This window comes from Papio anubis, chromosome 9, assembly GCF_008728515.1.
Source record: "Papio anubis isolate 15944 chromosome 9, Panubis1.0, whole genome shotgun sequence".
NCBI lineage: Eukaryota > Metazoa > Chordata > Mammalia > Primates > Cercopithecidae > Papio > Papio anubis.
The window spans coordinates 96106840-96130327 of record NC_044984.1 but is presented as its reverse complement, the minus strand read 5'-3'; the positions used below and the strand labels follow the sequence as shown (position 1 = coordinate 96130327).

General features: G+C 40.9%; 1 protein-coding gene and 2 non-coding genes across 5 annotated transcripts in view; 2 read left to right on the top strand and 1 right to left on the bottom strand.

Annotated features, from left to right (window-relative positions):
• The window catches only part of GNPTAB (N-acetylglucosamine-1-phosphate transferase subunits alpha and beta), an 88100-nt gene that overhangs the window by 28983 nt on the left and 35629 nt on the right, over window positions 1-23488 (top strand). For 2 of the 3 annotated variants that reach the window (XM_031650705.1, XM_031650706.1), the window contains exons 2-7: window positions 5487-5572; window positions 12198-12317; window positions 13782-13823; window positions 16478-16683; window positions 22070-22134; window positions 22406-22540. In XM_031650705.1, the coding sequence (XP_031506565.1) occupies window positions 5487-5572; window positions 12198-12317; window positions 13782-13823; window positions 16478-16683; window positions 22070-22134; window positions 22406-22540 (654 nt within the window). Of the gene's footprint in view, window positions 1-5486; window positions 5573-12197; window positions 12318-13781; window positions 13824-16477; window positions 16684-22069; window positions 22135-22405; window positions 22541-23488 lie in introns of those variants that run through there. The other variant, XM_031650707.1, reaches the window with a different exon arrangement.
• LOC116269008 lies at window positions 5731-5838 on the top strand. Its single transcript, XR_004176334.1, has one exon. It is a non-coding gene; the product is annotated as a U6 spliceosomal RNA (small nuclear RNA).
• Window positions 12344-12444, bottom strand: LOC116269068. Its single transcript, XR_004176386.1, has one exon. It is a non-coding gene; the product is annotated as a small nucleolar RNA U13 (small nucleolar RNA).

The following is a 23488-nucleotide window of genomic DNA, read 5'->3' as shown; positions in this document are numbered from 1 at the left end:
ATTGTCCTCAAGGGTGCTGGCAAGCTGATTTGCCAAATTAACTAGATCAGAAGTGGGCATAGTTTCCCATTCTGTTCGGGCCCTTTTGACAAGCTGGGAGAGTTCTCAAGAAAGGCTGTTCACTAACATGGAATAAAAGGCTACTTGAATAGATTCAACATTTTCTTTAAATACAACCTGGAGCGTACTGTAATAGTTGTACATAAGGTTCTTGGGCGTAGGCCTGGAGATTTTTCCAGGGTAAGGCTTTAGGAAGAGCCTCGAGAATAGACTTGTGGAGTGTTTTTTGTTTTGTTTTGTTTTGTTTTGTTTTTTTCTTCTATACCTTCGACTCTATCCATAGTCTTTAGGGGTGTTTTTGTCTAAATCCCCCTCAGGATCATGCCAGTGAGCCTTGACCATCCAGTGTTTTGCATGACCTTCACTGAGGAGAATGTGAACCACCTGTTGTGGGTGAGAAACCCTGGCTGATAACCCTAAGTTACTATGTTGAATTAATCAGCAAATTGATGAGGATCCCCAGTAACCTCTGGAAGTTCCCTGGCAATGGCATGAAGTTCAGCCTTGCTCCAAAGAACAAAAGAAATTTGGAGTCTAGAGGAATTGTCAATGAGTTTAATTTTCATTTCTTTCTTCTTCTTTCTTTCCTCTCTCTCTCTTTTTTTTTTTTTTTTTTTTAAGAGACAGGGTCTTGCTCTGTCATCTGGGCTCGAGTGTTGTATTACGATCATGGCTCACTTCAGCCTTCAACTCTTGGGCTAAAGTGATTCTCCCACCTTACCCTCCCAAGTAGCTGAGACTACAGACATGCACCATGCCTGGCTAATTGATTTGTTGGTTTTTTTTTTTTTTTTTTGAGAGACAGGATCTCTGTATGTTGCCCAGGCTGGCCATGAACTCCTGACTTCAAGCCATCCTCCAGCCTTGGCCTCCTGAGTAGCTGGACTCCAGGTGTGCGCCACCATGCCTGGCTCATTAAAATTTTTTTTTTTTTTTTTCTGTAAAGACAAGGTCTTACTATGTTGCCCCAGCTGGTCTCGAATGCCCAACTTCTTGGCCTTGCAAAGTGCTGGAATTACAGAATGAGCTACCACACTCAGGCTAGTTTAATCGAATTGTTTTATTTTTATTTTTTTCCTTCATGCAGCCTCCTTTAACTTTAAAGGGACAGATTTTGGCAGACCAGAAAAAGAGAGGAGAACAGAGAGAAAAGAAGGAAGGGGAAGTCTCATCTGTTCCAGAGAGGAGAGAGTTTGGGTCCTTAAGGCCTTGTTCTTTTTTTAATTTTTTTCCAGCTTTTTTTTTTTTTTTTCTTTTGAGACAGGGTCTCCTTCTGTCACCTAGGCTAGAGCACTGTGGCACAGTAATAAATGCTCACTGCAGCCTCCACCTTCTGGGCTCAAGCAATTCTCCTGCCTCAGCCTCCCAGGTAGCTGTGACTACAGGTGCGTGCCACCACGCCTGGCTAATTTTTTGGTGTTGTAGAGACAGGGTTTTGCCATGTTACCCATGCTGGTCTCGAGCTCCTGGGCTCAAGTGATCCACCTACCTCTGCCTCCCAAAGTGCTGAGATTAAAGGTGTGAACCACTATATCTGGCCTTTTTTTTTTTTTTTTTTTTTGAGACAGGGTCTCATTCTGTCACCTAGACTGGAGTGCAGTGATGCAGTTATGGCTTACTGCAGCCTCCACCTCTTGGGCTCAAATAATACTCCAGACTCAGCCTCCTGAGTAGCTGGGACTACAGGTGTGTGCCACCATGCCTGGCCAATTTTTAATTTTTTTGTAGAGATGAGGTCTCACTATGTTACCCAGGCTGGTCTTGAACTCCTGGCCTCAAGTGATTCTCCCACCTCAGCCTCTGAAAGTGCTGGCTTTACAGGTGTCAGCCACCTGGTCCTTGTTTTTTCTTGACTGTTTATCTTAATTAATTTTGAGATTCTGTGTTGTAGAGAGGCAATTTTAGGACCCTGAGTGTGCTTAGAAGCTTCAAGGTACCAAATAAAGTATGCCTCCCACTCAGATTTTTAATTATAAGACTGCTGTCTTCTATTTTTTTTTTTCTTTTGAGATGGAGCCTCACTCTGTCGCCCAGGTTAGAGTGCAGTGGCGCGATCTCAGCTTACTACAATCTCCGCCTCCCAGGTTCAAGCGATTCTCCTGCCTTAGGCTCCCAAGTAACTGGGATTACAGGCACCTGCCACCACGCCTGGCTGATTTTTGTTTTTGTATTTTTAGTAATGGGGTTTCACCATGTTGGTTAGGCTGATCTCGAACTCCTGACCTCAAGTGATCCTCCCTCCATGGCCTCCCAAAGTGCTGGGATTACAGGCCTGAGCCACCACGCCTGGCCCTGATTTTGTTCTAAGAAAGACAAGTTTGTGGACTCAAAAGATCTCCAGGATGGCCATCCAAATTAGTTTTGATGTTCTCTATCCATTGATTTAAAACTGTTCACAAGAGAAGATCATAATTTTTTTTAATTAAAAAATTTTTTATAACAGGGAAAAAATAGAGACGAGGTCTTACTGTGTTGCCCAGGCTGGTCTTGAGCTCCTGGGCTCAGACAGTCCTCCCAACTCAGCCTCCCAAAGTGCTAGGACTATAGGTGTGAGCCACCACACCTGGCCAAAGACCATAATTTTTGAACATGTAGCTAGCTGGCAGGGGTCCCAGGAGGGGGACTATGATTACATGCTTTTTTCGGCTTCTCATTCATCTCCCAAGAACAAAGTAAGAACCCTATAAGCCCTGTCAGGGAATGTTTGGGATTTGGACCAGGGTTCCACAAACTAAAGTACACGTGCAAGTGTATGGAAACAAGTCAGAACAAAACCAAAACCAAAAGTTCTGTCTATTGGGGTTCTCTTCCACGGTGTTGACAATTCTTTCCATAGAGTACCATAATGAGCATTAAAGATCTTTATGCCCTTCCACTTACCCCCCCTACCCCAAATCTAGAGGCTGATTAGAGAGATGCTGTGTTTTAGGGCAGGTAGACCGCTTCAGTGCCTTCAGTGTTGAACTCATGGGGTTCTGGGTGGCCATGGGCATTGTCCAATCAAAAGGACTTTAAAAGGCAGTACCTTACTGGCAAGGTACTTCCTGACTTCAGAGACAATGTGTCGAAGGAGCTAGTCCAGTAAAAGAGCTCTTATTCAGGTCTTCTTGTTGTACAACCAAAACACTGACTGTTGGTGTTAATCTTTTTCCATCAAGCCTTGGGGGTTAGCAGCATTACAGATAAGGAAAGCCTGACAGCATTTGCACAAAACAGTAGAGTCAGCCTGTCCCTTCCCTTCCTGCTTTAAATCCTGATGCTTGCTTCTCTTCGTTACTAATAAATGTTCTTTGTCACATTTTTCCCATAATTAAATTTCATCAGTATTAAAAACGTGTTCAGGTAGATATCCTTTCTCATCGGTGATTTTCTTTGGGAACTGATCTGCTGCCTTTTGGTCCATAGAAGGTGCTTCTCCGGTTATCTTGACATTTTTAAGCCAAATCTCTTTTTAAAATGATCAAATCGTTCTTTGCTGGCATTACATTCTCCTGCTTTAGACCCTTATTGTCCTTTTGCTTTAAGTTGTCATCTAACAACTTTGCTTTTTCTTGCATTATGTTAGTCTATAGGAATGTGTTTCTTATAGCAATTCTGGACCCATGTTAAAGCGCATTTTCAGTACAAGATAAAAAGGCATTTAGCAAAAAATGCAGTTTTCGAGCTGTCAGTGACAGCTTCACAATGATTCTTAGCTAAATTCATTTGTCTTGAAATGGCCAGCAACCACTGCTGCAGACCTCAATTTATGGTGCATATCAAACCATTCAACTTTTTCTTGTAATGTCATGACTTTCCTCTGCTTCTTGGGAGCACTTCCATTAGCGCTAGTGGCACTTTCTGAGTCCCATGGTATTCTTCACAGTTTACGGTATTGCCTTAAATATGAAAAATACGTAAGAAAGATAAGAGATCACTTTTTACCACAACATGCAATTTACTAGAGAGACAAACTGCTCACATGGAGATAATTAGTGTCACTACAGATACTCGCAGCACATGAGCTCACTGCAATATTAACAGCGCCAACGACATTACCAATGCCCCGACAATGTGGGGGCGTTGGTAAGGCCACGAAAATGGCGAGAGCATGAGTGATACTGGACTGAGCTGAAGGGTGAATGGGAAGGCAGGAGATGACCTTGAAAGGGACAGAAAATGTGGGGTAGAGGGACTCACTGGAATGGATATGGAGTGCAGGGAAGGTGTTCCCAAGGTACGGGAACATGTTTGCGTGCCAATGGGAATAATCCTATTGAAAGGAAAAGAGAGGCAGGGTCTTGAGAACACACAAGTTGATGAGATCCAGAGCAAATAGAGATTGGATGTCTGCAAGGTGGAGGGACACTTCCTCTATGGTAAGAGGAATGAAAAAGAAAATGGGATATATGTGTGGGTAGGTTTATAGATTTAGGGTGCAAACATGAGGGAACTTCTATCTAAAGCTTTCCATTTTCTCCTGACATATTTAGCAAGGTCGTTAGCCGAAACCTCACAGGTAATAAGGTCGTTATCCTCCCATGTCTTGTCAGTCCCTTCTGTTTCTTGGTTTTTTGGTTTTTTGAGGTGGAGTCTCACTGTGTTGCCCAGGCTGGAGTGCAGTGGCACGATCTTGGCTCATTGCAACCTATGTCTCCCAGGTTCAAGCAGTTCTTCTGTCTCAGCCTCCCGAGTAGCTGGGATTAAAGGTGCACGCCACCATGCCCAGCTAATTTTTTGTATATTAGTAGAGACAGGGTTTCACCATATTGTCCAGGCTGATCTCTAACTCCTGAGCTCAGGAATCCACCCTCCTTAGCCTTCCAAAGTGCTAGGATTACAGGCGTGAGCCACCATGCCCAGACGGTCCCTTCTGTTTCTGCTTGTGTTTGTAAATGCTCTGGGAAGAGTCTTTCTTAAACTTTAGAGGGATTCTAGTAACTGCCTTAAAATCCTTCAGTGCTCCCAAGACACAGAGGGCACGTCACGCTTAGGGCCCAGCTTTCTTTCCTAGACCCATTTCTCAACAGTTATCTACCTGTCTTCTGGACAAAGCCAGCCACTCAGTTGCCCTAAAACAATTTGCCCTTGCTGCTTCTCAGCCTTCGAGCATGCTTTTCTAACTGGCTGGCCCAGTCCTTTTTTCCCTACCTGGTGAACTCATTCTTCAAGACCCATTTCAAATACGACATCCGTTTAAACCTCTTTGATTCTGCTACCCCATTCCAAGCATGGTGAGACACTAAGTCTTTTAGTTTGTCCGTGTCAGGAACTGTAGCTTATTCACCTGGATATAACACAATGTGTGTGGTAGGCAGTAAGTGAATACATGAATTTTGATTGCTTTACCCATTTCTCTAGCAATTCTAATGAAATTAAAATTTAATGAAAGTTATATACTCTCAGTCTTCGATGCGAAGAAAACACTGTTTCTTTTTTTGTTCTAGGTGGTTCTGGAATGGAGCCGAGATCAATACCACGTTCTGTTTGATTCCTATAGAGACAATATTGCTGGAAAGTCCTTTCAGAATCGGTGAGATCTATTTTGGAGAAATCTATTATTTGGACCTAAATCATGAGTCATAAATTGCCATCCTGTAAATATGACAGTTTAAGTGATCTTTCTGAGTTATAGATATGGTTTAACTTACTCAAGAGTATGCCCATCTGGTGTGTTCACTTCAGCAGCGCATATACTATATATATTAAAAAAAAAAAAGGAATGATACAGGGAAGATTAGTGTGGCCCCTGTGCAAGGGTGACACACCAATTCATGAAGTATTCCATAAAATCTTTTTTTAAAATAAGGAAAGAAAACATAATATGCCCATCTGAAGAAAGTGTGTTCACCACATTTGGTGGGTGAAAAATCTGATTCTCAGAGAGTAATCCCACCTAATAGTTTATTGGGTATCTTAAATTGCATGATTGCATTTTCTGTCTCCCCAGGTCTGTGAGATAAAGGGAATTTCATTCCCCTGTAGGATGATGAAACCAGGTGGCTACTACATAGCCAGTTTCTGAGCCCTGGCCAGAATTCTGTTGACAACGTCCTGTGAACTGAGACCACTCCCCAGTAACCACTGGGCCTGAACCCCACTCCGTTGGTCACGTGTTGCTGCTTATCTGTGAGGGAGGAGCAAACAGCCTCATACCTCATAGTGTGGGTCTTTCTCTTGGAAGGCCAAGCTTCTTAGTGCCGCCATTCTGGAATGCAGCCTTCACCATTTCTTGCCTTTGGGGATTTTTTTTTCCTCTTCGCAAGACAGGCCTCAGAATGGAAGCAATTTTTTTTCAACACCCTCCTTCCCTTTTTGCAGATAAAATGAATCACACAAGTCCTTTCTGATTTTGTTTCTGTCTTCTCACTATTTTTTTGGTTTGTTTTAGAAAATGTAGCCATTTCATTATAAAAGATGCTATCTTATCTTATCTTATCTTATCTTATCTTATCTCATCTTATCTTTGTGGGAGATGGAGTTGCACTCTTTCCCAGGCTGGAGTGCAGTGGCGTAATTTCGGCTTACTGCAGCCTGCACCTCCTGGGTTCAAGTGATTCTCCTGCCTCAGCCTCCCGAGTAGCTGGGATTACAGGTGTGCGCCACCACACACAGCTAATTTTTGTATTTTTAGTAGAGACAGAGTTTCGCCATGTTGGCAAGGCTGGTCTCAAACTCCTGACCTCAAGTGATCCACCCGCCTCGGCTTCCTAAAGTGCTGAGGTTATAGGCGTGAACCACCGCTCTTGGCCTATTGTCATTTTAAAACGAATTAAGTATTTTTAAAATGTTTCAGTTTTATTTTCAAATATGGCAAATATGGATAATTATAACCTTACAAACTAAAGGACTTTGGGGTCCATAAGAATTTTTTAATTTTAAGGGACCAAACAGTAAAAGTTTGAGGATCATTCCTTAATATAGCAGTTCTGAAACTTTAACTTTCAGTGGAAGGCTTAAGAAAATAACAGTTACTTCCCAGCCCAGAGTTTCTGTGTCTGTAGGTCTCAGAGGGGTTCTGAGAATTTGCACTTCTACCGAACTTCCTGGTGATACCAAAGTTGCTGGTCTGGTGCCCCCACTGTGAAAACTACTGCAGTAAAGGATTTTTAATGAAATATAATTTTCACTTTAACAAGTTAATTTCCCTAAGGAAAGTTCTAAATTGATTAACTTTTTAAAATCCGATATTTATTGATTTGTGCTTTATGCTGTGCCACGTGCAGATGGTTTACAGATACATAGATCTCTGCCCCGAAGGAGCTTCAAACCTTTTTAAAATTTTTAAAATTAATTTTTAAAATTAATTCATTACTTATTTATTTTTAGAGATGAGATCTTACTGTGTTGCCCAGGCAGGTCTCAAACTCCTGGACTCAAGCAGTCCTCCCATCTTGACCTCCCAAAGTGCTGGGATTAAAGGGATGAGTCACCATGCACAGCTGCTTCAAACTTTTAGAAAGAAAACTAGCTTATTAGAAAATGCAGATTTTGAGGTCAGCAGTTTTAATCAAACACTCTTGTTCTCTTTCTAAAGTTTAGAGGTTGTACTAAAATATAGTTTGATTTTTATGTAGGCATAATTCAAAATTTCCTCATTTTGATGGTGACAAATAAATGGATCATAAATAACATTTCACATGGTCTAATATATTTTAAAATACCATAACATTCATATATTTTCATTATTTTGCTAGTTTCTCTACAATTTTTTTTATTTTAAAAAAATTATTTATTTTAATAGAGATAGGGTCTTGCTGTATTGCCCAGGCTGGTCTCAAACTCCTGACTTCAAGTGATCCTCTTACCTAAGCCTCCCAAAGTGTTAAGATTAGAGGCGTCAGCCACCATGCCTGGCCAGTGTAAATCTTTTTAAGGTTGTTTGCTCTGAATGAAAAAAATCCCATTCCATATGTCAGTAAAAGTGGATATGTAAACTATCCACTGCTACTTATTGTGGGTCTTTACGTCTATCTGGGGCTCAATTTTGTCATCCATAAAATGTAGATATTAGATTAAGATCTGTTAGATTAAGATTACAATCTCTTCCAAGTGTTTGGTTCTAAAATACTATTTAAGGCCAGGCGTGGTGGCTCATGCCTATAATCATAGCACTTTGGGAGGCCAAGGTGGGCACATCACTTGAGGTCAGGAGTTCAACACCAGTCTGGCCAACATAGTGAAACCCCGTCTCTACCAAAAATATAAAAATAAGCCCAGGCGGTGGTGAGTGCCTATAATCCCAGCTACTTGGGAGGCTGAGGCAGGGAGAATTGGTTGAACCTGGGATGCAGAGGTTGCAGTGAACTGAGATGGCACCACGGCACTCCAGCCTGGGTGACAGAGCGAGACTATCTCAAAAAAAAAATAAATAAATAAGACACAAAATACTATTTAAGTTCTCTGTTTTCTCACCTACTTTATAGAATGTAGAACTAAGGGACTGTTAAGTGGCTTTAATATTCACTTAACAGTGATTAAAATGAAAGTTGTGTCAGTGTCATCGCTGCTTTGGTTCTGAGTCATGGGTGACTTAGTCTTAGTTTTCAGCTCTAAGATAAAGCATTCCTTCTCATCTGTGAACCAGGATAGTGACCTAGTGGTTAGAATGAAAGATTTAGAGTGTGACCATGTCTAATAGGAAAACAACTGACTCATTGACCTCGTGCAGATCACACAATCTCTTTCCATTTGTCAGTTTCACCAAAGTTACATTGATCGTGTAATACATACAGTATATTATGTTTTAATCAGCTAAATATATATGATATATTAAAAATATTTAATAGCAGATGATTACTTTTACAGGAAAACTTAAGATGTAATTCTCTCCTTTAACCTTTTCTTTTAAAAACATCACTTAAGCAGTTTTTTAAAATTTATTGTTAGTCTGAGCATAAATCACCTGGGAGGCTGGGAATGAGATGACCTTGGATAATTTACATGTAGGCAGTGTGAGGCAGATGGATTTTTTTTTTTTTAATGAGAAAGACTGATGTATATATGATAAAGGAACGAACTAATAGTTAGGCAACAAATATGTATTAAACACCACCGATGTGGGAGGAACTGTTTCTAGGCCCTAGGCATATAGTGGTGAACAAAATGAACTCATTGGCCTTATATAGATAGAACTGGCATTTTAGGGGGAAAAAAAGTGAAGTATATAACCTACATGTATATCAGTGGTTCCCAAAGTGCAATTTCTGGAGCAGCAACATCAGCATTACCTGAGAGCTTGTGAGAAAAAGAAATTCTACAAACACTAGAATTTGTTTATTGATAAATTCTGAAAAACCCTAGATAGGGAAACCTTTGCAAATCATTACAGTAGGGAGAGAGAGCCTGAAGATGTAGGAAAGAGAGGAAATAATTAATGAAGCAGGGCACAGAATGCATGATACAATTTCTGCCCTAGAGATATTCCATCTACTAGAAGATAGGGCTGCATGGAAAATCGCACAACACAGTACGATCAGGATTCCTTACAGTCCAAAGTAGTGTGGAAGCTGCATATTAAGCTATAGATTCTCTTTGTGAGGGGTGAGGGAAGGGAGGGAGTCGAGGAAGGAGGAGGTGATTAAAGGAAGCATGAAAGAAAGAATGTTCTAGGCAGAAGGAAAAGCATGTTCAAAGGTACAAAGGCCTGCAAGTTCGTTTCATCTTTGGACAAGGGTATACAATTGGATCATCCAGAACACAAGGTGCAGATTATGAAGGACTTTGGACCTTATTCTACAGGCAGTGGTGAAACTTGACAAGACAGTTGGTAAATACTCAGCTATCACATATGCCAGATAATAAGTTGATTCCTTATTTTCCTGATGAAGCTCTGGAACTCTGTTGTCTCTTTGATCTTTATTTTCCACTGTTCTCTTCCATTTGCTCTCTCCCCTCTGCTCAGGGAACTTGGCCTCTGGGTCCTTGAACAAGCAAGATATGTTCCTGCCTCAGGGCATTTGCATTTGGTATTCCCTTTCTCTGGCACATTCTTCTCCCAGTTACCCACCTGGCTGGCTTCCTCACTTCCTTCATCTCTTTGCTGAATGTACTGAGGCCATCTCTGATCTCCCTGTTTAAAACTGACCACCCCCTCCACCCCATAGACACTCAAATCCCTATTTGCTGCTTTACTTTGTCCACGACATTTAACATCATCTGACTTTATTTATTTGATTTATTTCCTGTCTTCTCCCTTCTGGAATGTAAGCTCCATGAAAGCACAGATTTGGGCTTTGTTTTATTTACTGCTGAAACCTGTGCACCTGGAACAGTACCTAGCATATACTAAGTGCTCAATAAGAATTATTCAGTGAATGGATAAACTCATCCAGTTATCTCCCCTACTTCTTGTAAGCTAAAGGTTGTTGTCATTTCTGTTTATTTTTTCCTTCCATAATTCAAAAGATTTATCTACCAAATGGCATTTATTTTCCCACGAGATAATATGGTAGCAAGTCTACCATATTACCACAAGATAATATGGTAGAAAGTCTAGGCTGTGCCTGGGCTGTGAGGAGGATAAAAGGATGGTATGCTTTGGTCCGTGGCCTAAAAATCAGACTGTGAAACCCATACAGTTTCTTGGAAAGTACTAAACATGAAATAGCACTATCTAAAGCAAATTTGTCCAACCTGCGGGCCACATGTGGCCAAGAACGGCTTTGAATGTGACCCAACACAAATTTGTAAACTTTCTTAAAACATGATGAGATTTTTTTTTGCGTGTTTTTTGTTTTGTTTTAGCTCATCAACTATTTTTAGTGTTAGTATATTTTATGTGTGACCCAAGACAATTCTTCTCCCACTGTGGCTCAGGAAAGCCAAGAGGTTGGACACCCCTGATCTAAAGTAATGTCAGTACCCAGATGTACATACACATGAACTCCTGTGTCATAAGTCAGAGTGGCATGCATCCGGGCGGGCCCCTGAAAGATGGGTAGGTTTTTGAAAAGTGAGAGAAAAGGGAAGAGTGCTTTTGGCAGGGATAAAATCTGGGTAAAATCACTAAGGTGAGGCTTAAACAACATACTCAGTAGTTAAAAGCCTGCCTGACTCTTTATTATGGGATAAGATGATCAGGAAGAAATGGTGCAAGTTCAGGAAGGTCTTCTGTACTAGTGTCTCATATGTCAGCAGATACTTATTGGGCTCCTGTGTGCCAGGCACTCTTCTCATTGCTTGGATACTTTAGAGAACAAAGCAGGAAAGTTTTCTGCTTTCTTGGAGCTTACATTCTAGGAGAGGGCCACACATAATTAATGGAATAGGTTACAAGTTAATTATTTAATATGTTACAAAAGTAGTAAGTGCTGTGAACAAAAAAAAAAAAAAAAAAGGAAAAGCAAAGGTGAGGCTGGGGAGGGTCCGGGCTTGCGGGGAGCAAGGCACAAGAAGTCTACAGCATTAAGTAGGGCTAGGTCTTCATTGTAGGTTTTGACAACTTTTTTTGTAATTTGTTCTTTTTTTTTAGAGACAAGGCCTCGATCTATCACCCGGGCTGAAGTGCAGTGGTACAATCATAGCTCACTGCGGTCCCACCTCAGCCTTCTGAGTAGCTGGGACTACAGGTGCACACCACCATACCCAGCTGATTTTTAAAATTTTTTGTAGCGACAGGTTCTCACTATGTTGCCCAGGCTGGTCTCAAACTCCTGGGCTCAAGTGATCCTCCCATTCTGGCCTCCCAAAGTGCTGTGGTTATAGGCATGAGCCACTGTGCAGAGCCTGTAATTTTGTTCTTTAAACTTCTAATTTATTTTCTATGTTTGACTGCATTTGTGTCCCAGCATCCTTGTTTGCTAAATTATGAGAACAGGCAGTTTAATGTAAACTGAGCTTCCAAGACTACTCTACTTCATCCACGAACCATCTTTAAATCTTTAATATTAGCCTTCTTACAGAGTGGCTGTGAGGATCAAGCGATGCAAATTACGTACGTGTCTAGCATAATACAACTCACAGAGAAGGTACTTGACAAATATTAGCCCCCCAGTTACAGTTTGAAAACATGCAGTTCTGTGATAAGATGTCATGGTTGGATTACTTCTTCATAGATTTTTTTTTCTTAATCTCTGGGTTTAAACCCTGTGATATTCTTATTCCCAAATATATTGGAAAAATTCATTTAAACTGTCAGATTTCTTGGTTTGCTCTAGGCTGTGTCTGCCCATGCCGATTGACGTTGTTTACACCTGGGTGAATGGCACAGATCTTGAACTACTGAAGGAGCTACAGCAGGTCAGAGAACAGATGGAGGAGGAGCAAAAAGCAATGAGGTAAAACTGATTTTTTTTTTTTTCCACATCAGATGGGTAATGTGGCGATGTAATAAGGTCTGAGGGTGGCACATCTCACACATGAGCATGAAAACCCAATCATCATGCTAATGAACTACAAAAGGATCTGGTAAAACTGATTCTTAAAAAACAAAACAGGCCAGGCATGGTGGCTCACACCTGTAATCTCAACTTTGGGAGGTGGAGATGGGAGGATCACTTGAGGCCAGGAGTTCAAGACCAGACTGGGCAACATAGTGAGACTTCATCTCTACAAAAAAAAAAAAAATTGTTGGGTGTGGTGGCGCACACCTGCAGTCCCACCTACTTGGGAGGCTGAGGCGGGAGAATCATTTGAGCTCAGGAGGTTGAGATTGCAGTGAGCCGTGATTGTGCCACTGCCTTCCAACTTGGGTGACAGAGCAAGACCCTGTCTCAAAAAAGAAAAAGAAACAAAACAAAACACATCGTCCCGTGAGTACAAGCAAGCATGCATTAGCGAAAGATAAGTTGATTTTCACAGTGCCATCCAAACAAACTTGCCTCTCAGTTCATGCCATTACGAGATCTTGGCAGTTCATGCCATTACGAGATCTTGGCAGTCATCCATCTGGCCTGTGTTTCTTGGTGCCCAAGGAGGACTCAGCCACTCTTGCCAGATACTGGCCTCACTTTGTTAGATGATTTTATGAATGTGGTGCTCTAGTGATGGCTTGCTCTCCAAGGGACTTAAAGACAGAGGACCCCCTCCCCCACCCCCCTGGCTGCCTGCTCACTCATTTAGAGCCCCAAGTGTGGTATCTTCTTGGAATAAGTGTTTATTATGACAGATATCTCCATAGTAAGACAGATTATTCCCTTGAAAAATATAATAGGCCCACAGACTTGTTTCCATTTGAAAACGGCAGTAAAAGGTATATTCCCTTTATGCCATTTAGGAATAAATTCCGGACTATGGAATTAGAAACTTTGGTACTTTTTATTTAATATATGAGATTGGTCATTTTATTTACTTTATCTGGGAAAGATACAGCAGACTTCTGGATAGCCATCAGGGGTAGGAACCTGGCGGATGTAATTCCCCTTTGATTCGTTAGAAGTATTTGTTAGTACCTACTTGTTGACTTCTTTGTGAATGTCAAGAGTGCATCCCAGTGCAGGTCTTTGGCCACCTTATATTGGAGCAAATTCATTTTCTCTTTGTTAGAGGTTATACGACTTACCCAGTGCATGAAAATGGCTGGCAGCCTGGTACAATGTTTTACTAATAAAATATAAAAGTGTATGCTTTAAGCAAACTGTCTTGGTTACAGTGGGAGGTACAGTATTGTTGGTAATATTTCACTGGAACATATAATTCATTATGCATTTTAAGTGTGGTAAGCATTGTCAGTCCCTCTTACTCACATTTAGGGTTACCACTAGTCCATATGTATGTAATAAACTGTATTTGCTTTTTATTAGAGAAATCCTTGGGAAAAACACAACGGAACCAACTAAGAAGAGGTAAGCATTTTGATTTCCTCTCAAGAATAAAAATTGAAGGATAGAAGTGAAATTTCAGATTATTTATTTTTGTTGGGTATTCAGGATTTTCTGTTTACTCTATTATCCATATAGTTTTTGACCCCAAATTAGGTACATCTATTAGATGGGAAATTTTGCAGTGCTGAGTGCATAGCTGATTGAGAACTCTGGTTATTTTGCTAACCAAAGCTTCACTGCATTGGGGAGGGTTAGAGTCCCAAGATTTCCTTCTCTATAGTTCCCTCCTATTAATCTGTCTTGGTGCATTATTCTCTTGGTCCACTTACACTCTAACTTCTACCCAGTATTTTCATTTTCATTTATAAAATTTATGTCCATCATTTACTTGTATATTAAAAGCTGTATATTTTATGTTTAAGAACCTAGGAAGGAGATTTAGCCCAACAAGAAGAACCAAATACACCTATCTTGACTTGAGTCATTCCTGACTCTGACAGGTCCTTAAAACAAGACTCTCTCACTGACAAGCCATCTCTGTTAATTGTCACCTACCCACTTAACCATCAGACTTTTTAAAACGCTTATTGGCCGGGCGCGGTGGCTCAAGCCTGTAATCCCAGCACTTTGGGAGGCCGAGACGGGCGGATCACGAGGTCAGGAGATCGAGACCATGCTGGCTAACACGGTGAAACCCCGTCTCTACTAAAAATACAAGAAAATTAGCTGGGCGAGGTGGTGGGCGCCTGTAGTCCCAGCTACTCGGAAGGCTGAGGCAGGAGAATGGCGTGAACCCGTGGGGGCGGAGCTTGCAGTGAGCCGAGATCGCGCCACTGCACTCCAGCCTGGGGCACAGAGCAAGACTCCGTCTCAAAAAAAAACAAAAACAAAAACAAAAACAAAAAACGCTTATTGATGGAGAAGATCCTGAGAATTTCAAGATCCGGAAGTGCCTTCTTTTTTTTTTTTGAGATGGAGTTTGCTCTTGTTGCCCAGGCTGGAGTACAATGGTGCAATCTCGGCTCACCGCAACCTCTGCCTCCCAGGTTCAAGCAATTCTCTTGCCTCAGCCTCCCAAGTAGCTGGGATTACAGGCATGCACCACCACGCCCAGCTAATTTTGTATTTTTAGTAGAGACAGGGTTTTTCCATGTTGGTCAGGCTGGTCTCAAACTTGCAGCCTCAGGTGATCTGCCCACCTTGGCCTCCCATAGTATTGGGATTACAGGTGTGAGCCACCGTGCCAGGCCTCAGAAGTGCCTTCTAAGCTATCTTTTTATGTTAATTATATAACTTTATTTATAAACTATATTAACATTAATACTGGTTTTTAAATGGTTTTTAAATTATTTAAATAAAAGCAATAGTGCAACAGGAAGAAAGATTGAGAAGAAAGTGAAAAGAAAAAACTCACAAAATTTTATAACCCTTATTTAACAACTGTTATTTTTATTATTCCCTTTTCATGCATATTTGAGTAGTTGTAGTTTATAATCTTGTGTGCAGTTTTGTATCCTACTTTTTAAACTTTATGTAATTATACATATGTATCATGTTGATGTATTATCTTCATACTTCATATCTTTCAGTTTTAATAGTTGTATAATATTCCATAAAGTGAGTACTGTAATTTACTAAATGTTAGACATTTCTGTATTTCACTATTGTCAGTATTTCATGATTCTTATATTTGGGTCTGTGGCATTTTCTGTGTGTGGGTTTGTTTTTTCTGTTTTGTTTCTCTTCCATACTTGGACTGGACTAGATTCCTGAAAGTAAGGTTACTGAGGAAGAAGCTTATATATGTTTTTATGGTTCTGAATAAGTATGTATGTATTGCATATGCGTATTAGACAAGCATATATGTATATATTACCAACTTGCTTTCCCAAAAGAGTTGGTGTCGTTTGGAGTGATACCAGCAGTATTTAAGAGAAGTAGATTTACTGCATTTGTGCTAATATTGAGTCATCATTTTTTGAGGGGTGCTAATTTAGTAAAGGTGATAGCTCTTTGTTTTCTTTTACATTTCTTTATAAAGGAAGTTGAACAATTTTTTATACTGTTTGACTAGTTATTGGTCCTACTTTGTGAATTTTCTAGCCATGTCCTTTGACCATCCATTTGTTTATTCAGGTAATAGGTTTATTGTAGATATTTCTTATAATCAGATAGAAATATCTCATATAAATTTATATTAGAACCTTGTCACAGTTGCTTTTGTTTACATCAATGTAGTGTCATATCCAATGCGTTTAGTTGTTTTCTAACTGGAATTGGTAACTTGTATCTGGTAACATGACACTCTATTAACCAGAATCTACCTCCTTCCTAATCTGCCCAATAATGGGCTTTATTGGAATTATGAATAATCTTTAAAAAATGATAGTAATGAAGTGCTTAATTTCATGTGCACTTTGGAGTTAGTAAATATTGGTGGGGGTCTTATTAGTGGGAGTTTGGAAGCTCTATCTTTAGAGTTGGATTGAACAATTTTATATCATACTTGCGAACTTAATTTTTGTATCCATGAGATAAAAGTCTTCATTTGTTAAAATACTATGATTTTTTTGATGGGTTATAAAAAATCTGAAAAATTCAGTAGTATGACAAGCTTCTCATTGTCGATTGCATTTCAAGAATGTAGCTGTGAGCATGTTGGTGTTTCTTTCCAGTGAGAAGCAGTTAGAGTGTTTGCTGACGCACTGCATCAAGGTGCCCATGCTTGTCCTGGACCCAGCCCTGCCAGCCAGCATCACCCTGAAGGACCTGCCATCTCTTTATCCTTCTTTTCATTCTGCCAGTGACAAATTCAATGTTGCAAAACCAAAAAACCCTTCTACTAATGTCTCAGTTGTTGTTTTTGACAGTACTAAGGATGGTAAGATCTTTTTATGGATATTTTAAAATCATATTATCATTGGATGTTTGAATAACAAAATTCTGAGTGGAATAGAAACAATTCATTGTTAAGTGTCTGATAAACTTTTCTAAAAATGCACAAAGAGAAGCAAAAGAGTTGCCATTGTATTTTGGCCTAACCTCAAAAAGGGATTGCTGCATATATTTTACTCTGTGTAATACACATACCTTTCTGTGCTGTGATGAGGACCTTCAATCTGACATCATAATTACCTTGTTCTCTTGGCCATGAGTTATCTAGAGGCAATTTTTCTACCATATAACTCCTCTACAAGGTTGCGTTCTGCAGTTTGGACAGAACATACCTGGAGTATTCATTCTGAGATATATGAACTGAATGTTTGTGTTTCCTCCAAAATTTGTATGTTGAAATCATAACCCCCAGCATGATGGTATTGGGAGGTGGAGCCTTTGATGGGATTAGTGCCCTTATAAAAGAGATCCTCGGCTGGGCATAGTGGCTCATACCTGTAATCCCAGCAATTTTGGGAAACTAAGGAGGATTGCTTGAGCCTAAGGAGTTCAAGACCAGCCTGGGCAACATAGTGAGAACCTGTCTCTACCAAACAATAACAACAACAACAACAAAAACAAAAACACAGCTGGACATGGTGGTATGTGCCTGTAGTCCTAGCTACTTGGGAGGCTAAGGCAGGAGGATCGCTTGAGCCCAGGAATTCAAGGCTGAGCGGTTCTCCAGCCTGGACAGTAGAGTGAGGCCTTGCCTCAAAATAATAAATAATAGCAGAAGAGACTCCAGAGAGCTCCCTCTGCTCTCCACCATGTGGCGTTGTGAGAAGATGCCCTCTGCAGCCTGAAGAGTACCCTCACCAAAACCCAAGCGTGCTGGCAATCTGATCTCAGACTTTGGCCACCAGAACTGTGAAAAACAAATTTATCTTGTTTATAAGACAACAGATGATTTGGGCAGATAATGGAATTAAAATGGTAATTCCTGGCATAAAACTGCACCCACATCCTTAGAGATCCCATTCTCCCACTTGGCCAGTGCACTGCTGAGCCCATAACCTGCATCTTCTGCTCTAGCCTCTTGTCTGACTCATTCCTCCTCTGCATGGATTGTCTCTATTTGGAAGGTCTATGGTTTTTATGTATAAAATGAAAGCTGTCATGTTCCCTTTCCAACACCAAGTCTAGTTCTCTAGCTCCCATTCTGCCAGTGTCGTACCTCCCAGCTTAAATCTTTGGAACCATCTTTGACCCCTTCTTACCTTTTACATATATAACTAATAATTAACTTCATCTTATGACTTGCTTTTCTTTTTTTGCACATGATTCTTAGGTTCTTACCTTACTTATTTCCTCCACACCAGACTGAATTCCCTCAGACTCCAGTAATAAGACTCCTGCTCTGTCTATATAAAGTCCATCTCAGTCTGTCTGGCACACAGGTCTCAAATAAACCTGAAAACCCTGATTTTATGGGTTCACTGCCTTTATGAAAAGAATAATATAGCAGTGTATGTTTGCTTTTCACATGGATACAAACTTCTTTTCCTGGTGTTTGGGATTCAACTTTAATTGCCTTGATTTTGTCAGTTGATCCCCATATCCCTGCCTTCCCCACATCATGTTGCAGCTGTCAGTGTCTTCACACATGTGGTGCTGCCTGTCCCCTTCTTCCCTCTCAGTCCATCCCCTGCTTCATTCAGCCCCACTTTAAGCCCTCTCTCCTTCATGAAGCTCCCAGACTAATATATTCATCATGATTTTATTTTTATTTTTACTTTCCTGCATTTCTATAATACTTACAATCTAACTCATAACTCAGGTTTGATTGCACAGGGGTTTATGGTTTTTCTCATGGAATTTTTTTTGTTGAACAGAAAACTTACCACTCACCAGTTTATGTCCCGATCAGTGCCTAACAGTGCTTGCTCCCTGATACTTAACAAGTTATTTTTAGTTTGAGGTTGGGTGTGGTGGCTCACGCCTGTAATCCCAGCACTTTGGGAGGTCAAGGTGGGCAGATTGCTTGAGCTCAGGAGTTCAAAACCAGCCTTGGTAACATGGCAAAACCCTGTCTTTACAAAAAAAAACGAAAATTAGTCTGGCATGATGGCATGCACCTGTAATCCCAGCTACTTGGGAGGCTGAGATGGGAGGATCGCTTGAGCCTGGGAGGTTGAGACTGCAGTGAGCTGAGATTATACCAGTGATCTCCAGCCTGTGCAAGAATGAGACTCTGTCTGAAAAAAAAAAAAAAAGTTATTTTTAGTATGAAAGGAAATGTTAATCTTTCCAAGTATAAATATATCCCCCCTCTATAGATCCTGAACTGATTTGTACCTCAGCACTCACATATTCCATCTGCAGCCTGGAGCGAGGTCTACTCAGCAAAGTAGTTTTCGAATCAAGCTTACACTTTCTGATTTATAGCAAACAAATTTCCTCCAGTGGCAGTTCATTTTACCTCTAGACTAAACTGACTTTCAAAAGGAACCACAAACTGCTTCCTTATAACTTTCTCATATAGGTTAAAGTTGTACCTCCTACGGTCACACAGAACTCATGTAATCCCTCTCCCTTGGGACATTTTATTTTCCTTTCTTTGGTTGTCTCTCAGGGACTTGTGAGTGTCCCAGTTTGCTCTTCTCAGATTACTTCTAAAATGTGTCAATGGGAAGTGAACATTCTATTTTAGTGTGGTTCCGTCTTGGCAGGGAGAGCAGGACTGTCCATTTAACGAGTGCTTATTAAGTGCCTGCCATGTGCCAGGTACTGTTCCCTGTACTGAAGATAGAGCAGGGAACAGATGGACAAAAATCTCTGCCCTTATCTTGAGTTTACATCTTGGTGGAGGGAGTCAGACGGTAAATGCGATAAATAAGTAGATTACATAGTTTGTAGAAGATAATGCTGTGGAAAAAAAAAAAAAAAACACACAAGCAGGGGCAGCAGCAGAGAAGTGTCGGCCAGGGTAGGGGGATTGCAATTCTAATTTGGATGGTAGGGACATTCCTCACTCAGAAGGTGACTTTTGAGTGGAAATGTGAAGAAGGTGAGGTAGCCAGCAACGTGACTATCTGGGGAAAGAGTGATCTGAGTAAGTAGAATAGCCATTGCAAAGGCCCTGAGGCAGGAGTGTATCTGGCATGTTTGAAGAAAAGCAAGGAGGCCAGTGTGGCTGGAATGAAGTGAACAAGACAGAGACAGGCAGTAGATGAACCTGAAGAAGTAAGCGGGGGACTAAATGGCATAAGCCTTGGTACCTATAACAAGGACCTGGCTTTAACTTGGAGTGGGATGAGGAATCACCAGAGGGTTTTGAGTGGAAATGTAATGTGATCTGACTTACATTCCAGAGGGATCAGTCTGGCTTCTTTGGTGGAAATAGACTGAGGAGGGGCAAAAGTTGTGATAATTCGGACAAGAGGGAAGGTTGCTTAGACCAGGGAGGTGCAGTGAAGGTAAGAAGGGGTTGGATTCTGGACATTTTGAAGGTCAACCCAACAGGGTTTCCTAATGACTCGGTTTTGGAGAACATCGTCACCTTTTTTATTCTTATTCGATGTACTTTACTTCTGTTTAAAAACACAAAAATGTGATGGAAATTCAGTATGGCCACAGCACATTGTAGACTCATACTGAACTCACTGTTGAGTAAAACTTATCTTTAAAAAAAAAAAACACTTACATGCTCTAATGCTGAAATACCTATTTTAGTTTATGGTTGTATAGTTGGTTTTGGTACCAAGTTATAAAGGTTTTACTTCATAGGAGATTTTATTTTGCCAGATTTGACTCATTGCTCCAAATAGTCACAAATTTGGGGAATCCATAGTCTCTTATCCAGGACAATAGCTTCTCTGCCATCTTCATATGAATCTACACATTTCACAAGCATGCCTTCTGTAACTTCCAAAACATTGATAGAGGGTTCAGCAAGACGGGACCTGTGAGTAATCTCCTAAACCTCCCTCTAGGTTGATTGCGGCTTTGTTATCTCACCTCTTTGGTAGAATTGGTTAAGTTCTAGCCCATCTGAGCACCAAGCCTGTACATCTTTGTTATATCCATGAAGATGACATGAGATGCTCTTAGCTACTTTGCTGAGATTACAAATACATATACCAGGTCTGTTAGGTAGAATTCATCATGTCAATGGAAAGAGAGAGAGAAAAGTTTATCTGATAAAGTTGTAATGAACTCATACTCTTAACAGCCAGTGCTTCCTTTTAAGATAAACAGTGTATTATGAGGGCTTTCTTTTCTCCCGTGCTTACCAACTATATTGTTGTGTTTCAGTTTTTGAGACCAGATCTCACTCTGTCCCCAGGCTAGGGTGCAGTGGCATGATCGTGGCTCACCACAGCCCCAACTCCCGGGCTCAGATGATCCTCCCATCTCAGCCTGCGGAGTAGCTGGGATTATAGGTGCACACCACCGCCACCGCCACCACCACCACACTCGGCTAGTTTTTGTGTTTTTTGTTTGTTTGTTGTAAAGACAGGGTTTTGCCATGTTGTCCAGGCTGATCTAGAACTTACGGGCTCAAGTGATACTCCTGCCTCAGCCTCCCAAAGTGCTGGGATTATAGGCATGAGCTACTGTGCCTTGTAACTCTAGTACACTTGAGACTCATGCCCAGGATTGACGTCTCATCTCATCAGGCTATAATTTGGAGAACCTGCCTTCTTTGTTTATCTTGAAGATCAGAATTGGAGCTTTCTGACCTGTCTTCTGTTTTCCACAATCCCTGAATGTCAGCAGCGAGTTTGCTGATCTTCATCAAACTTGTCCCCATCACTAACTCTGTCCCAGTTGGGCTGTGTCACCCCCAGTCCCTACCCTGACTTACGATGCTCCATGCAGCAGCACCCAATGAATTTTAGGGATTCATTTTGAGAAAACTGTGCCTCTTAAGGAACCACAAGATCCATAGTAGCCCCCTGCTGTTAACATACATGCCACTGCCTGGCATTCAAAGGCCCCCTTTGGTTACCCTTGTTTCCTAGTACTTACCACTCCCAAATATTTTACTCTAGTCAAACAATTCTTTTTTCCCCCCATCTTTGCACATACATCTGTGATTTCTATCATTCTATCATTTCCTTCTTCGCATTCTAGCTTAAATTTGCTTCCATGAAGCATTCCCTTTGTGCCAATCACTTATAGTATTGTGAAATTTAACATTTCAATGTACACTGATTTACACTGTTCCCCTTTTGTTGAAGGGCTAATTTTGTCTCCTTCAGCTTCCTTTTTTGGACCATATATTATGCTGCTTTAATAGGTCTCAGAAAGTTTTCACAATGTTCTGCCAGACACCATAGTTAAGTATTCATTAAAAATGTGCTTGTTTGTTGTATTCTTGGTTGTAGTTGAAGATGCCCACTCTGGACTGCTTAAAGGAAACAACAGACAGACAGTATGGAGGGGCTACTTGGTATGTTATTTTAAATTAAATTGCATTTTTACAATAGACTAGAATAAAAATATGAATAATAAAGCTGTTTTTCTTTGAGAATCTTTTTAATGTTTTTTTTTTTGTCTAAGGGTAGCTTACTAACATTAATGACTATTGATTCAAGTAATCCTAAAAGTCATATTTTGAAGCTTGTGTTGTGATGCGTTAGATCTTTATTAGTTTTCTCAGCTGTAGGTTTTCACCAGCCTCATGATGTGGAAAATGAGTTGTGTTTTTCCCCTTATTTTAGACAACAGATAAAGAAGTCCCTGGATTAGTGCTAATGCAAGATTTGGCTTTCCTGAGTGGATTTCCACCGACATTCAAGGAAACAAATCAACTAAAAACAAAATTGCCAGAAAATCTTTCCTCTAAAATCAAACTGGTAAGAACATAGAAAATAGAGCAGTTGGGCCGGGCGCGGTGGCTCAAGCCTGTAATCCCAGCACTTTGGGAGGCCGAGATGGGCGGATCACGAGGTCAGGAGATCGAGACCATGCTGGCTAACACGGTGAAACCCCGTCTCTACTAAAAAATACAAAAAATTAGCCGGGCGAAGTGGCGGGCGCCTGTGGTCCCAGCTACTCGGGAGGCTGAGGCGGGAGAATGGCGTGAACCCGGGAGGTGGAGCTTGCAGTGAGCTGAGATCCGGCCACTGCACTCCAGCCTGGGCGACAGAGCGAGACTCCGTCTCCAAAAAAAAAAAAAAAAAAAAAAAAAAAGAAAATAGAGCAGTTAGCCTGGCACATTCTCATTTAATGTGTGATTCTTGTGGTCCATTTTTTTCTCAAAGTTTAGCTGATAAACATAAGAAGCAAAGAGGGATTCTGTTCTGCCAGAAGAGCCTCATTCCTTACTTTTAATTTGGGCAAAAATCTAAGAGTCTTATTTCGTTTGCTTGGTTCCTGGATAGGGCAGGATTCATTTGTTTAACAGATGAGCTCCTACAATGTCTTAGGTGACAGTGACATTACAGCTGCTGGGGATGCAGCAGTGGACAAAATAGACAAAGGCCGGGATGGAACTTAGGGTGTGAACAATGGAAGCATGGGAGGAGGAGATGAGGGGAAGTCATAAATGTCATCAATGCACACAGCCTGTTGTTTACCCAAAGCTTTCACTCATAAAGGTAGTGTGCTTCAGATATATGGAACATTTGCTAATAAGAACCATTCATTAGTAGCTAATTGAGGGACAAGTGTATTTAAAATTGATACTCGCTCTTCAGGCTTGACCATTGATGCCATTTGTTAAGGTGGACTCTGGAGGCTGGCCTGGGACATGCCTTTTCCTTAACATGTATTGTTTTCAGCGCCTTTGTCTGATTGACTTA